The sequence below is a fragment of the Puntigrus tetrazona genome, chromosome 9, assembly GCF_018831695.1.
Source record: "Puntigrus tetrazona isolate hp1 chromosome 9, ASM1883169v1, whole genome shotgun sequence".
NCBI classification, from domain to species: domain Eukaryota; kingdom Metazoa; phylum Chordata; class Actinopteri; order Cypriniformes; family Cyprinidae; genus Puntigrus; species Puntigrus tetrazona.
This window is the reverse complement of record NC_056707.1, coordinates 15,235,432-15,250,159: the sequence shown is the minus strand read 5'-3', so window position 1 is coordinate 15,250,159 and position 14,728 is coordinate 15,235,432. Positions and strand designations below refer to the sequence as shown.

Here is a 14,728-nt window from a genome sequence, read left to right as displayed (position 1 = left end):
TCAAGGGTGGAAAGGATGGTCATTCACTGGGAATGACATCCTGGAGTTTTATTTCAAAAGAGGCATTCTCGACAAAGTGTGTGTGAGGAACCACTGGTGAAATGGACAACGGCGGCACGTCTTTTGAGCACTTGGCCATGTTCACGGTGACTTCGAAGCTGGATGGAGAGATGGGAACCGCTGACCGGGTAACAAAGCCATGGAAAAATGCTGATATTTACATAGAGCGAGCCCTCGCGGAGCCCTTTGTGTACGTGTTTGCGAGAGAGCGTGTGGCACGCCGCGTAGAGCTTATGCCAGGCTGCAGACTCATTCAAGCCTCGTCTTCAAGAACAAACTGGCTTGCTGAGTGCCGTGAAACAAAGAGCTACATTTTAGAGCGGGCTCACAGGCTCATTCTCTCAGTGTTGGTTTTAGTAAATTCGCGGCCGCTTCTTGGCAAATAGCGCTTTGATGTTCCGGGGCCTGGAGGAGCCTTCAGGCTGAATGGAAGCTCGACGGCAGGGCAGCTCTGTTTGTTTGCCCTTTCGTTGGGCGCGTACAACCTTTACCACGGCCAATCGTCTGCCATGACACCAGAGAGGCAGGGGGGCGGCCGGGACGCACACACAAATGCAAACTAATGCAGAAAATGGTAATGCAGCAGGACTTTCAGAAGGCAAAACAATCAGTCAATTAATCTAAAATCAACACATCTACTAGAACATCATCTCCGTTGCCGTTAAACAAATGCAGGTCGTTTTTAGCTCTTGACGTGAAGTGCACGGCACAGCCAGCATGGTGCGGATTTTGATGTCTGAGGAACTCAGGTTTGGCTCACTTTCCCTGAACAGTTGAAGCCATCGTGACAATGTTCTGAGCTTGCTTCAGAGATGGCATGTCAATCATACTGCCATGAAAGGTGAAAGCCCCCTGAGGAGAAGAGAACAGAACTATGGTTGAATAAAAATAAAGGCAGATACTGTCTAGAAGAACATACCCTACTACGTAGCAGCAATGCATATATGACACTACAAAGAAGGATAGGATGGCTATTCATAAATTCCCTAGAGGAAACCAAGAAAAGTACAAAAGCCCACGTATATATAACACATATATAATTTTTTTAAATTCCTTTTGTATTGTGTAAATGCTTTTGTCTCTGGCGTCTGTAGCGAATCAATTTAGCTTCAAATTTAAGCCTTTGTTTTATTCAAGTTGGTTGTGAATTCGCAAATTCGTAAACCGACAATTTAAATATTTTTGCCAGATGCAGGAATTAGAGCTGAAAGTCATTTATCTGAATGCTAAATATTCCTATTCATTGCGCCGCTGTACTGAGCTGGATGTTTCAATCAGCCTACCCGGTCCAGACCTCTTAAGAAGAAACAGCTTCAGTAATTAAATGACATATGCATAAAAGAAACTAAATATGCAGCTAAGCCGCATCTTAAATGTAATGAAATGGTGGTAGAGTGTCTAAAAACGAAAACCTCAGGTGGGTACTTTGCAAACATTTTCTGTAACAAATCTGCAAGGAGATTGAAGAGGGCATAGAAATATACAGGAAAACGCAAAATAAATCGAGCAACTGTGTCCCGGAATCTCGGTTTGTGAGCAAAGAGCCGAATGGGGAGAGTGTCGCTGACGCACCCCCAGGCCATCCTTAGCGTAAGAATTACTGGCAGATTGTACATTACTAGCACATCTCAGACACGCGCAGCCCTACCGAGCAGAAAACGCAGGACTCAATGATGCACTAAATTAGGAACTATAATATTCAACACCTCATTTGATTTTCACCGACAAAAGCTACAGTGCAGCATGCGTCATGGATGCTATATCAGGCTGGAAAATATTACAGATCTCTGCGTGGAAACTACTAAACATGCACCTTTCCCAACTTCTGATGCTCCTCGAATGCCGCGATCAGGTCCACGGCCCACTTGATTCTTTCTGGACTGGGGGCAAATTCCTCTTGAACAACCTTGATTTGGTTCGGGTGAATCACTTGTTTTCCTAGGAAAAAAAAGAAGAAGTGACAAAATTAATCCCTAACAATTTAACAAAAAATAAAGAAATATTCCAAAGAGAATAACATATTTAATGGCCAATAAATAGTCACAACATATTTTTTCAACCAATAATAAGAGTAAGAAGTAATTATCCGATCTTTAAAGGTCAGCCCATGCGTAGGATAAAGAACTATTTATTTAGGTGCAAACCTTTTTATTTATATTTTTAGTGCGCTATTAACAGTGTAGCCCATTCACATACAAAACTAATAATAGAAAAAAATTCAACTAGGATTATACCTCCACGTTTAAAGGGCTTTGCTCCAGAGAAGCAAAAGCACTGGCAGGTATTTGCTCCTCATTCTCCAGTACAGCTCCCTGACCAAGAATGAATTTAAGGGACACAGCAGGGACAGAGGATGCTATGAATTATGGGTGTCATCCCGATTTTCGCCTCGTGCCCCGCTGAACTCTGAAACTTTACTGCACGCTTAGTTACACTCCAATCTGAGGGAGCCTCTGTGAGACTTGACTTGCTGCTTTTATTACAGGCCCATGTGAGAGCCACACACATGCAGTCACCTCAACACACTTCATATACACACACACACACACACACACACACACTACACATAGATATAGATGTCATGGACAGCAACAACTGATAACTCTCATAAGCTCTCATAAGTGACTACAACAGATGATCATAAAACGAAGTCAGGAACCCACGTACTTTAAGAATTCTTTTTAATGGCTAAAGATTATCTAATCAACTAAAAATATTTCTTTCTCATTGGTTTAAACTCAGTTTTTAATTTTAAATTAGTATTATTTTGCAAGGCCTTTCTAAAACCACGTGGATGCCATTTTCAAATGTACACTTCCTTTTCCTCCCCGATTTGCAGCATCGTCTAAGAAGCTAAAACGGATTACGGTCATTGCGGCAGAAATCTTATTCTCAAAAATAACATCTGTCCAGCGCTGCACCAAAATAATCATGTTCCCAGATCAAACCTCTGGGTGATGAGGCTTAATTTGAGAAATATCTGTTACATTTTGTTTCAGCGTGTCTCCTAAAACAAATACGGAAAGGTAGCTAGCTGACAGCCGTAGAATTTAATACATGAGAAAACCATTAGCTCCATCTGTGGCTCTTACCCCAGTTAACCCCTCCGAAACAGCCTCTGCCATGTGTTATCCATTGAGTTCCCACATAATTTAGCACACAATGTTACATATTGCAGCGTAATGTCAGTCATATGTTAACACAGCCTTGCTACAGCACAGGTGTTACTTTCTGCATCTTTTACACATCGTGGAAGCCAAATGCTGCAAGATACGACACAATCTGATGATGCAGCTGGGAGCGAATGAGGCGTCAGGTTAACCAATGACAGCCAAGCATGCGCTTCGATGTAAATAAAGCAAACCAGCCAGGTGACTGCGTTTTCTTGTTAAACCAACAGCGCTGCAGACGGAAAAATCACCGGCGTGTGTGTGTGTGTGTGTGTGTGTACTGTTTCTCTGCTGCTCTGGAGGAGATGGCCTGTTGGATCAACACCCTAAAGCTGAGGCTCAAGGTCCATGTTTGTGACGCCCATCCCAGAAAAGACTGGCAGGGGGTCGTTCCCTCACATCAACAAAATATGCCCCTTCCCCAGACTGCCACCTGTTCAGGAGCTGTCTGTTCTGAGCCAGCTAGTGACAGAGTGAGCAATGTGGGCGTGGTGAGCCCTGACGCAGCGACACTATTGGACGGTGGCTGTGCATCATTATCGCTCCCCGATGCCATTCAGCCAATCACGAGGTGCCATCTGGTTTGGGTACGTCTGGTTGGCTCGCTACCATTTAGCAGAGTGCCACTGTCAGATGACTCTCAAAATCTCACACAGACGAACAGAATCTATCAAAAAGGCTTAAAATTAAGAAGAAAATGTAATGGGGTCTAATTTAACATACTGGAAAAAATATCTAACTTATAGTTTTAAATTTTAGGAGAATAATAAATGTTCATTACACAGCACCATATCTATGTAGTTATGACTAAAAGTACACATAAAGAACTGAACATAGGCCAAGGTCAAATATACAGATGAGGAATTCAGAAAAAATAATGATATAATAAAAATAAAAACAATGTGTGCAGTGATACATACAAGAAGAGAAGATAAAATTAAATGGTAGATGCGTAACCTGTTGGCCTTTCTGTTTTGTTTGTCAATAAAAATGTACCTGTTGTAACATTTTGGTCAATTATTATTTTAACATGAATACAATATTTGAAGATTTTTTTTTTTATGGCAAATAAATAATTAAAGCATTTGAAATTTTGAAGCCACGCTTTATGAAATTTTCACATTTAAATTCTAAAACATTACAATCAGAAACATTTCCTAAACATAAAGATACAATTAACAGATTTTACCAATAAATAAATAAATAAATAAATGCATTTTCAAATTAAAGAAAGCGTTCATGCAAGTTAACTCCAAAAGAAAATTTTTTTTTTTTGCTAAACTACATTTATCTGCATGCAATTTCAAAGCCTACAGACAAACGCACTCACTCAGTCGCTCACACACACACACACACACACACACACACACACACTTCACACTGAGGGTGTCAACTGTAAACAGTGTTTCTGTAGGCCTCCCGACACAGGGACCTCAGACTAGCAGTGGCAAACAGAACGGCGGTGAGCTCAGCGCATGCTACACGAGGAGCCGCTCCAATTCAGACTCGCACGAGAAGCAGAAGAGAGTCATCAAACCCGACCCCACCTGCCTAATGACAGGCTGCTGAACAGAGCGCCCGGCTGATGGGCTGCAGCATGGCATGATCAACCCGCAGGCTGGCTGCTGGGGAAATGAAAACAAACAACCAGAGATATCCCGCGATGCCACAAACCATAAAACAATTAGAAAAAGTAAATCATACGTTTGTGCAAGTCCAGCAGCCACAGCTACGAAATGAGTATAAATGTGTTCATTTACCACACTGTAGTAGCCATTAAAATTAAATAGTTTATAGGAGCTCCAATAATAATTTATTACGATTTTACAGTAGTAGTAATAATATTATGGTAATTTGGAGAGACCATGGTTATCATGGTAATTTATTTTATAATAGTGGTTAATTCCATTCAATTAAACAAATAAATGCTACTAAAACGGTTTGTGTATGAAAAGCCTTTTTAAATGATAATGAAATGCCGTTTTGAATTAAATCCAGTGATTAAATGTGTAAGAATTAGTGATGAATTTTGATGTTAAAAAAGTACAAAAAAATAAATAATAAAATAAATAAATTGGGGAAAACAAGACGGGGGAAAAAAGAGAGTGATCTTTAGCATTGGAGTGCTGTGTTCTAGAGGAATGGCAGTGCTAGTGTATACAGAGATGTGCAGGCAGAACAGTGTGTATTCTGCAAACAGCAATTACATATTCATTAGCGGAGACTCAGAGGAGGGCTGTGTCTGGCCTCCCGTGGCCAGTTACCCGCTCACCAGGACTCCACACACAAACACACACACACACACACACACACACGTTGCCTGGCTACAAACCCACACAGGGCTGAGATGCGAACATACGTCTATCTCCCACAAACACACTTGTAAGTAATGGATACACACACACACAGGCAAATAAAGAGGCACGCACGCATGCGTACACTGATAAACACATGCCGGTAACTTTCTTTGAAGTTTCATATATGTAGTACGTTATTAAAAGCTTGGATATTAAATTAAGTCACCTATGCAGCATAGACTGGATAGTAAAAATGGACAAATATAAAAACAAAACACAAAGTTTAGTAAATTTCACATCAAAATTCTTAATATATATCACTAAGCCAGCGCTAAAAAGATAACATGAAAGGAAATATTTGAAGTTGTAGGAAGAGAATACCCCAAAAAAACACCAATCATCTATATATCTATATATATCTATACACAAAGACAAACAATTAATCAAATGTAATTATATTTATAATTTATTAAATGTAATTAATATTTTGCAAAAGATGTTTGTGAGGAATTTGGCAGGTTAAATACAAATTGTGCTCTATCAATAGCATCTATAGGTTGTCGCTTGCTATCTGTGTTTAATCCAGAGCATTCATTTAAGACAGGAATATTATGATATTAGTCTCTTCAGCCAATCATTTGTTCTCTTATATGTTTTGCGTGTGAAATCATTTTTTCCAGTTTATCCCAGTATATACTCTATATGCAAGAGCATGCATTTTCACTAAAATCTTAAAAATGCTATTCCAAATGAGTGTTTTGTTGGAAGATGAGATCAGTACACCATACAGTAAGTGAACAGAAATAAAACCGTGTGTGATTTAGCAGTCAGCGTACCAGTGAAGCCCATAAGCACACCCTCTCTGGCCTGCTGCCTCAGTCCTTCCACATCCTGATAGTCGATGTAAACAAGGTCGATCGCCTGCAGACCGAACGCTTTGGTTGTGACCACCACTTTCTGCCGGGCATACAGGAGTTCTTTAGCATCTTTAGTGCGTGTGGCTCCTGTACATTAGAAGAGATTCAACACCTTATTTTGACAAAAATGTTATTAGACCCAAGCATCATATATGAGGTAATGATTTGTAGTCCAAAGGGATATTAATGATATATTATCAGTTAATTCAAAGAAATGGCATTATCTGTGGTACCATCATTCAACAAATAAATGAATGAAGAAGAAAACAAGGTATTGAATAATGAAATAAAATTAAAAAAAACAGCAGACCTATGCTGGCACAGAAGTCATCTGACCCGAAGACAACTCCGTCATGATGAAGACCTGTCTTTGGCCCAAGATCTCGAAGTGCTTCACACACTGCCTTCAAGAGAAAGAGAAAATGAAGAGCTGTGCGGTGTGTGTGTGTGTGTGTGTGTGTGTGCGCGTTTGTGTGTACTTTGGCGCTCAATCAAGTCACCCAGTCAGACGACTCTAATTTTCCCCCAAACTCCCTTAATCGCTGTCCATGCCTCTGTTCTTTATATTGTGTTTAGAAATGGAACTATATCAGATATTAAAAAAAGACACACACACACACACACACACAATTAATGGCTCATCTCTGTCCCCGTGGATGGGGAAATCTAGAAATCTGTGAAGACCGTCCAAGGCTGTAACTAACCCCAGAACCCGGACTAGTGAGAGACAGTCTGGAATGTGATATGACCGTGTCAGGCACGGAGCAGATGGAATTTCTTGAATGCTTTTGTTGAGCTCCAAATTAATTTCACTTCTTGCTGTGACTCTGCAATATTTCCCTGTCTTGGCTCTGGGATTCCGTCTAGCCAGCACAACAGAGGGTTTGGGGGAGGGGGGGAAGAAAAATAATCAAAAGAAGCTGCATATTTTATAAGAGGCCAAAAAACATGACTGTGGCCATTTTCTTCCCTGATGGGGGCAATTTTGTATTTTCCAATTCAAATTATAAAGTTGTTATTTACCTTAAAATTCAGCAAACCCACAGCAGTTTCCACAAAGGTGACCAAACGAATGGGTTCCTCGAGCTCCCTGCCTTTTAAGTATCGCTGAAACCTGTCAACAAACTGAAATGGACACACACACAGTCAAAAAAACCCACTTTAAATCTCATTTAAAGAGACAACATTACTCAAACGCCATGCCTAATTAAGTTGAAAAACTTCTGACTCAGGGTTTTGGAAAAAGAAGAAGAAGAAGAAGAAAGAAATATTGCTTCAAAAACTTGACAGGATTCACACAGTCTTTGGACAACTCCTGTTTCACAGGGGCCCTCGAGATATACTACAGGTTCCTGTCTGAATTTACAAAGAAAGGAGCACTGAATATGAAAAGGGAAAGGATGAGATTTGAGCTGTCTGGGAGCGCATTTCATTTCAGTTTTATGCAGAGCCTCGGCTTCCCCCGGCGGACAGACTCGTGAGACTTGCGACGTGTGATACGACACTTCTCCGCGCTATTCATTTTCCCGCTAATATTTGAGCTTACCTAAGAAGGCTTTAAAATGAAGTTTGGTGCTTTGAAGACCAAAGCATTCCGATTTTTTCCAACAGACCAGTTCACAGCTAGCCGTGGACTGCCAGTGGGGTTGCCCAAATTCCAAAATCTATCATCTGGAAACACACAAAAGCTCCCTCTGTCAGATATTTTCTTTTAAAGCCTGTACAAAAAAATAAAAGGAGGGGGGAAGGGAAGGGAAGAGGAAAAAAAAAAAAAAAAAAAAAAAACTCAAAGCAGAAAAGTGTAATTCCCTGTCCCCCCATTCCGTCTCTCTTTCACACATCGGGGACAGCAGATTAAAATAACCTCAGGTACGTCAAGGCTAGTTTTCCAAATAAAGGCTAAAATATCCCACACACACTTGTTTTATTAGCTCAAAGAATATGCCTTCATTGAGGGATTTTTTTCTAATGGGGGAATTTTAATCATCTCCCTATTCAATCTCAGTAGGATAAATCATATCTGAGAGATTTGCATAAATATAAACCATCAAAGACTTTTCATCTTCAAAGGGGTTTTCAAGACCCAATAAGCTTTGTACTGTAATCATCTGAGGTCACAACCCTGCAGGAGTAATGCTGCTATGGCAACATAAAAACGCCAACGGCTTAGCATAATATTCCCCTCGAACGGAGAAAAGGGAGGGAGAGAGAAGGGCTTGTTTGGCGGCCCTTCCATTTCCTCACCGTCTCTTTTATCAGACGCCACACTGCCCTCTCTGACGGCCCCGGATTTTGCACAAAAAAAAAAAAAAAGCCACTCAGCAGCGAAATTAAGCATTTATGTAGCCCTCAATCAAACGAAGAGAGAGGCACCATTAGGACGTTGACGAGTGACAACAAATTACAGGTGTGCTTTTGCTGCGCCGAAGTTTCAATATTTACACAGTCTCAGAGGGGAACTCGTCATCGAACCACACTTGCGCAAACGCTAATACCACTCTCAGGTGACAAGCTTTTCCGGGCCCCAATGGACTTCTTACAAATACCCACACTTTACAGCACAAGTGCCACGGCGGCCCCATCCACCACGATCCGGATGGGAACGAGGCAGGGATTTCGAAGCGAGGGAGCCGCTAGAGCGAAAAAGGCGGCAAGTGGATAAGTTTCAATTAATTCTCTTCAAAAGAGGGCCAGATTAAATGTTTCCGGCCTGCTGAAGTGCTCATTTCACCGTGTGGTGGTGAAGGAAAGGGGGAATTAGGAGCGGACGGGGAGGGACGGGACTCGAGCTGGTTCCTTTCAGGACTCAGTAGTGTGGCGGCCAAAGAATGCGCACAGCTCCGAATCTGTGGGAGAATTGTCTGCAGACAAAAGGAGGAGGGGGGGAAGAGTTACGCCTGTTATAGTCCAATAAGCCTTGTCAGTCAAACAAGCACACAGAGAGAGGATAGAAAGGGAGAGTAGAAGATTTTCACACAAAAGGAAACAAGTAAGTCCATCTTTTAGCAACAAATCAGTCTGGAGGTTCCTCTGCTCATCTACGTGAAAAAGGGGAAGAAAATAAACAACAGAGGGATTTAGGGCGAGCCGCCAGGACGAGAAGAAGAGAAGGAGGAGAGAGAGATAATCAGGCTTGTAGTGGTACGACTTTGTGTTGTGTGTTGGATTAGACACTCACTGACTGCTCACCACAGACTCAAACACACAAGGGAAAAAGAGATATTTAATGCTACATAATAGCATTTGATGACTGGTGATTATTTTATGATAAAAATTGATTGTAGAGCAACGCTCAGTTTTTACTACAAAACGCTCCATTATGTATTGATGCTGCTTCGTTTAAATCCCAGTAAGACATGTAAGAACACTACTTGATTAGCTAGTAAATACAAAACAAAATGCTAACTTGAGCATCAAAATGCTGCTGCCTTATATAGTTTATTTAGCATGTTGCTATTTACCTTAACCTGCACGTGACTTAATGTTCAGATTTTCCATAGTTACTATTAGCACCCACAGTCTCTAAGTTAAATTGGCGAAAGGTGACTGTATAACAGCAAATGTAACTACAAAGATAATAAAATTAGTTTTGATGAAATAGGTTTGTCTGCCATTGGTTGGCCAAACAGGTGGTCCCGCCTTAAACTCATGCCATTGGTTAAGACAATGTTGCCATGTCAAGCTGCAAAGAGACAGACCAATAGTGGCACAGAACCACACTCCTTTCGAGTAGAAATAACCTGCAAATGACTTAATTACATTGTTTCTGCATAATGAACAGATTTGTACTTTTTGTGGATAGTCGTCAAGAAGATACTACAAATATATCGTGGCAAAAAAAACAAACACTGCAGTAACTGCGGCAAAAGCTACGTGACCAAGGTTAGTCTTGGTAAGAATTCTGTATAACCAAGTGTCACAACATATCCGATCTGTCCAATGATCAGAGCTGTTGGAGACAGCAAAAAGGAGAAAAAGAGAAAGAGAAACACCCTCTCTTTTCATGTTTGTCTCACGCCACTTTCAAAGCAGTGGGCCCATGTCAGGTCAGTGCTACATGACTTCCTCTCCGCTCACAATCTCCCGTATCCTGCTGAGGCTATGAGCTCGACCGTGTGCAAAGCATGTGGAGAGCATGTTCTAACCCCCACCACATATGTGTGCACTTTTTTAATGCATTCACACACACTGTATTACCCAACGTGACATATGTGTAGAGGTTGTATTGATTTTTGAGTGGCTAAGTGGGGTAGTGAATAGCTGACGTTGTAGGTAATTTTACTCTGAAAATGGGTTTATTTATATCTGTGGGTGAGATATATATATATATATATATATATATATATATATATGGCAGAGAGATATATTGAGATATATAAATAGATATATTTCAAATGATATATACATTTCTATTTATATACAATAAAAAAAAAAAAAAAATAAAATAAATAAATAAATAAATATATATATATATATATATATATATATATATATATATATATATATATATATATATATATATATATATATTTATTTTATTAAATTTTTTACACATATACCATGTTGTTTATGGAGTATGCTCAAGAGAAATGAACAAGAATTAGAGAGAAAATATGAACACCTGTCAGCAATTAAAAAGGGAAGAAACATTGAGCGGCCCGGGAAATATATGAGCACTAATTAAAACCACTATTTAAAAACTTCCTGCTTCTAGTCTAAACTAACTGTGAGCAACAGACTAGGGGCCCCCTCCATCTCTCAGCTTCCCTCCCTCCCTTCATCTACCTAGTTAAGACATTGTGGCTTCTTTCAGGTCTTTTCAGTGGTCATGCAGAGTAGCTGAATACTGCAGATTTGGGCTGGGTTGGCTGGTTGGGGGAAATGAGCTGGAGGGATTTGGGGGCTGGTGTATTGGCTATGCTGGGGGCCACCAAGGGCCTCCTGGGGCCGCCTGGCAGAGGAAGCCTTGCTTTGATGGACGAACAGACGTCTAGAAGAATCCTCCACACCTCTTGCAGCACACACACACATGGAGGTGATCAGAAGAAAAGCATTTTGTGGCTTTTAGTCTGCCAGCTTTGAGACCATCTGTAATGTCACTGACTGACCAAGCATCTGATAATGAGGTCTATGCCAGCGGTTAAAGTGTCCACCTATTTTGATTTTAAAATCTGAACCATGTCAAACCTCAATAAACCTCAAGTATAGGTCTGCTGAAGAGGCCCTGTGTTTTCAGGGTAAAGTAGTACTTTGTGACATCTGCCTTGTGAAGCTAGCTTTAAAATGTCATGGCTTTCTTGAGCCGATGCCAAGATATACAGCCCGATTTCTCCCCGGGCCTGACTACAGGGATCAAGTCCTCTGTATAGACTAATAGAAAAGATTGTTATTATTGCTTTGAAAAGACCTGTGGTTTCGTCTTACCCTTTGAGTTCAGAGGGTGTTGTGTTCTTTACAAATGATGGAAAAAGCAAGAGCACACAAGAGGTATTTTTAGTTTCTCATTTTTCACATTAAACAAGGCATAGACTTCAATCTGTGGGATAAAATTATCACGAATGTCACATTACCTATAATCTGACCATAATCATAAGGAAACATATGAGTCCTCAATGTACAATTCAATATTTGCTAATGTACTGATAAAAATTGGGAAAAGCAGTACTGTTCAAGGCTGAAAGAAGTCTCTTATGCTCTGCATTTGTTTGATCAAAATACAGCAAAAACAGGATTATTATGAAAGTTTGGAAACACTTTACTTAAAGCCTTTATGTATAAAGCATTATAAAATGTTATTAAAGGGTAAAATGCATTAGAATTATTTATAATGTGAGTGGTAATACATCATTTCTTGTCGTAAATAATTATAAGCTAATTTAAAATGCATAGTATCACAATGAATTAATAAGTGTTATAAAGTATTAGCAGATTCGGACAGGATTAAAATAAGTCTGTGAAACATATTTTTCTAATATGCCCCTGTTAAATTAGTCCTGTCCAATTCTGATTTTTTTTCTCAAAATTGTGAGATTTTAATTCTTAATTGCGAGTTACAAAGACAAAATGATGTCTTTATATCTTCTTTATATATTCTGACTTATAATGTCTGTATCTTTTTTTCTCACAATTTTAAAAAATAAACAAAATTTTGAGGGCAAAAAAGACTGATATGCTCTCAGAATTATCTCAGTTTTATATCCCACAATTCTGACGTTATAACTCACAACTGTAAGTTTAAAATGCAATTCTGACTTTATATTCTGAAAAAAGTAACATGTGAGAAAGTGTTGCAGTTAACAGGTTTACATATATATCAGGTTTTGACCTGCATTCATTAGATTTTTCAACATTATAACTATCTTTACTGACACTTAATTTAATGCATTGTTGTAAATTAAAGTATTAATTTCTCTGATAAAAAAAAATGTACACAGTGTATTGAATTTGGTGCTTTCTAGAAAAGGACTTCCTAGAAAATTAAAATGACTAAATTGACATGTCATGAATATCACAGCTAAGCAAGACTTATGGGCTGAATGGACTACTATCATGTTGCCTTAAAAACGTTTTTGTCACGGCTGCTTACTGTATAACTTCTACATATGGAAAAGTGAATTTTTCAAAGCATCTTTCGTATTCCATTGTAAATAATGACATAAGGCGCTTTTTTAAATGGCTAATGCTCTTTTCTTTAGGTGAACTACTCATTTAAAAAGCTAAAAGGCTCACTCACCCACTGCACCTCTCCTGTGTCCTCCACCTTTGGCAGCATGAGAGCTGTGGGAAGCACGTCTGCCTGCAGAATAACCTCCATGTCAGCTTCAGCCAGGCCGCTGGACACCGAGTTCACCCGCACACACTTCTCCGTACGCCCCAGATCCAGCTCAGCCAGCATCTTTGGGATGGTTTTCCGAGCTGCATCCTGTCAAAAAAGCAAACAGAAATTTCATGCGCCATTGTGTCAAAAAGTACTTTCTGGAAATGTCGCAATGCATCATCGACCACAAAATGAAAGACTGACCCAACTGTTTATGCAGTATTCAGTGATGTAATAAACACATAATGCACTTGCAAAAGAGCTCTGAATGGATATGTTACACAATTCAGACTCTGTTTGACCACGAACACAGGCTTGTGGGCATCAAGCATTGGAAAAAGTCAATGAAAGTAGGTTAGAAGTAAGGTTTTTTTATTTGTTATTCTGCTACTGGATGATCATTTGTGTATACTTGATAAACGGAAGGAAACATTATGCCACGTATGGAAAGCTACAAACAATAAAAAAATGCTACGTGGGACATATATCCGTTTGAACTGGGCATTAGTGCACTTGTAAAAAGATAAAAATGCTTCAGTTTAGACGAGCGGACGTTATGTGAATTTACAAGGGAAGTGGTGGTTGGCGCCTGGGATTACAGTGAGGAGAAACATCTAGCGAGAGGGATCAACCTCACTACAGCGGATTCACCAAAGGCCATAAAGTGAAAAGCCTTGCACACAAGTCTTCCACACAAACACCACAGACACATGACCAAAGGAAGTGGAGGGAGGAAGAATTAAAGTTAAAGCCAAGTTTCAAGGCCTAACTGTGACAACAGCAGCACACGCCAGGAGATTCAAACCAGATGCAGCTCAATGCAGTGCTTTCCATTGGTCTGAACACAGCACTCCATCCGAAGGGAAATGTGGTCTCAGTTAAGCACGAGGAGGAAACAGTAGCTCAGGAGTTGTCAGGTTAGATCAGAGGAGGGATGAGAAAGGCCAAGAGAAAAAGAGGAGGGGGGCCAAGGCTCAGGGGTTAATTCAACTTGAATGAGAAACTGCTTGGCCTAGGTCATCTTTACACCGTCCACCGTCACCTCTACCCAAAAACTGTTGAACCTTAGCCCAGACCATAATGGCCATAAACAGGCCAGATGCGTGGCATTTACATCAATTACATCATTTACATTAACAAACAGTAAAGAATGAATGAATAAATAAATAAATAATAGTTGATTAATAATAATAATAATAAGAATAAGAATAAGAATAAATGTAACATTAAATATGTTATTATTAAAAATTATCATATCTTTATAAAAATGTATTGCATGGTCTGACCTAAGGTTCTTCAGCGTTTTTATTTTATTAATATACTTACTATTTTATATTTACATAAAATACCATTTACATTTATTATATAAGGTTATATAAGGTAACTATTATTATTAGTATTATAACTTCATCATCATTATTTTATCAAATATGATAAAATGTGATATGATAATATGTATTGCATGTT

The 14,728-nt window shown here is 39.6% G+C and overlaps 1 protein-coding gene across 1 annotated transcript in view; it reads right to left on the bottom strand.

The window, feature by feature from the left end:
• clybl (citrate lyase beta like) overlaps nt 1-14,728 on the bottom strand; it is a 53,997-nt gene continuing 39,269 nt past the window's right edge. Inside the window, exons 3-8 of the mRNA XM_043249687.1 lie at nt 13,178-13,366; nt 7,468-7,569; nt 6,755-6,848; nt 6,364-6,531; nt 1,874-1,998; nt 1-912 (exon numbers count right to left, since the gene is read on the bottom strand). Of these exons, the coding sequence (XP_043105622.1) occupies nt 817-912; nt 1,874-1,998; nt 6,364-6,531; nt 6,755-6,848; nt 7,468-7,569; nt 13,178-13,366 (774 nt within the window). The 3' untranslated portion in view covers nt 1-816. The remainder of the gene's footprint in view (nt 913-1,873; nt 1,999-6,363; nt 6,532-6,754; nt 6,849-7,467; nt 7,570-13,177; nt 13,367-14,728) is intronic.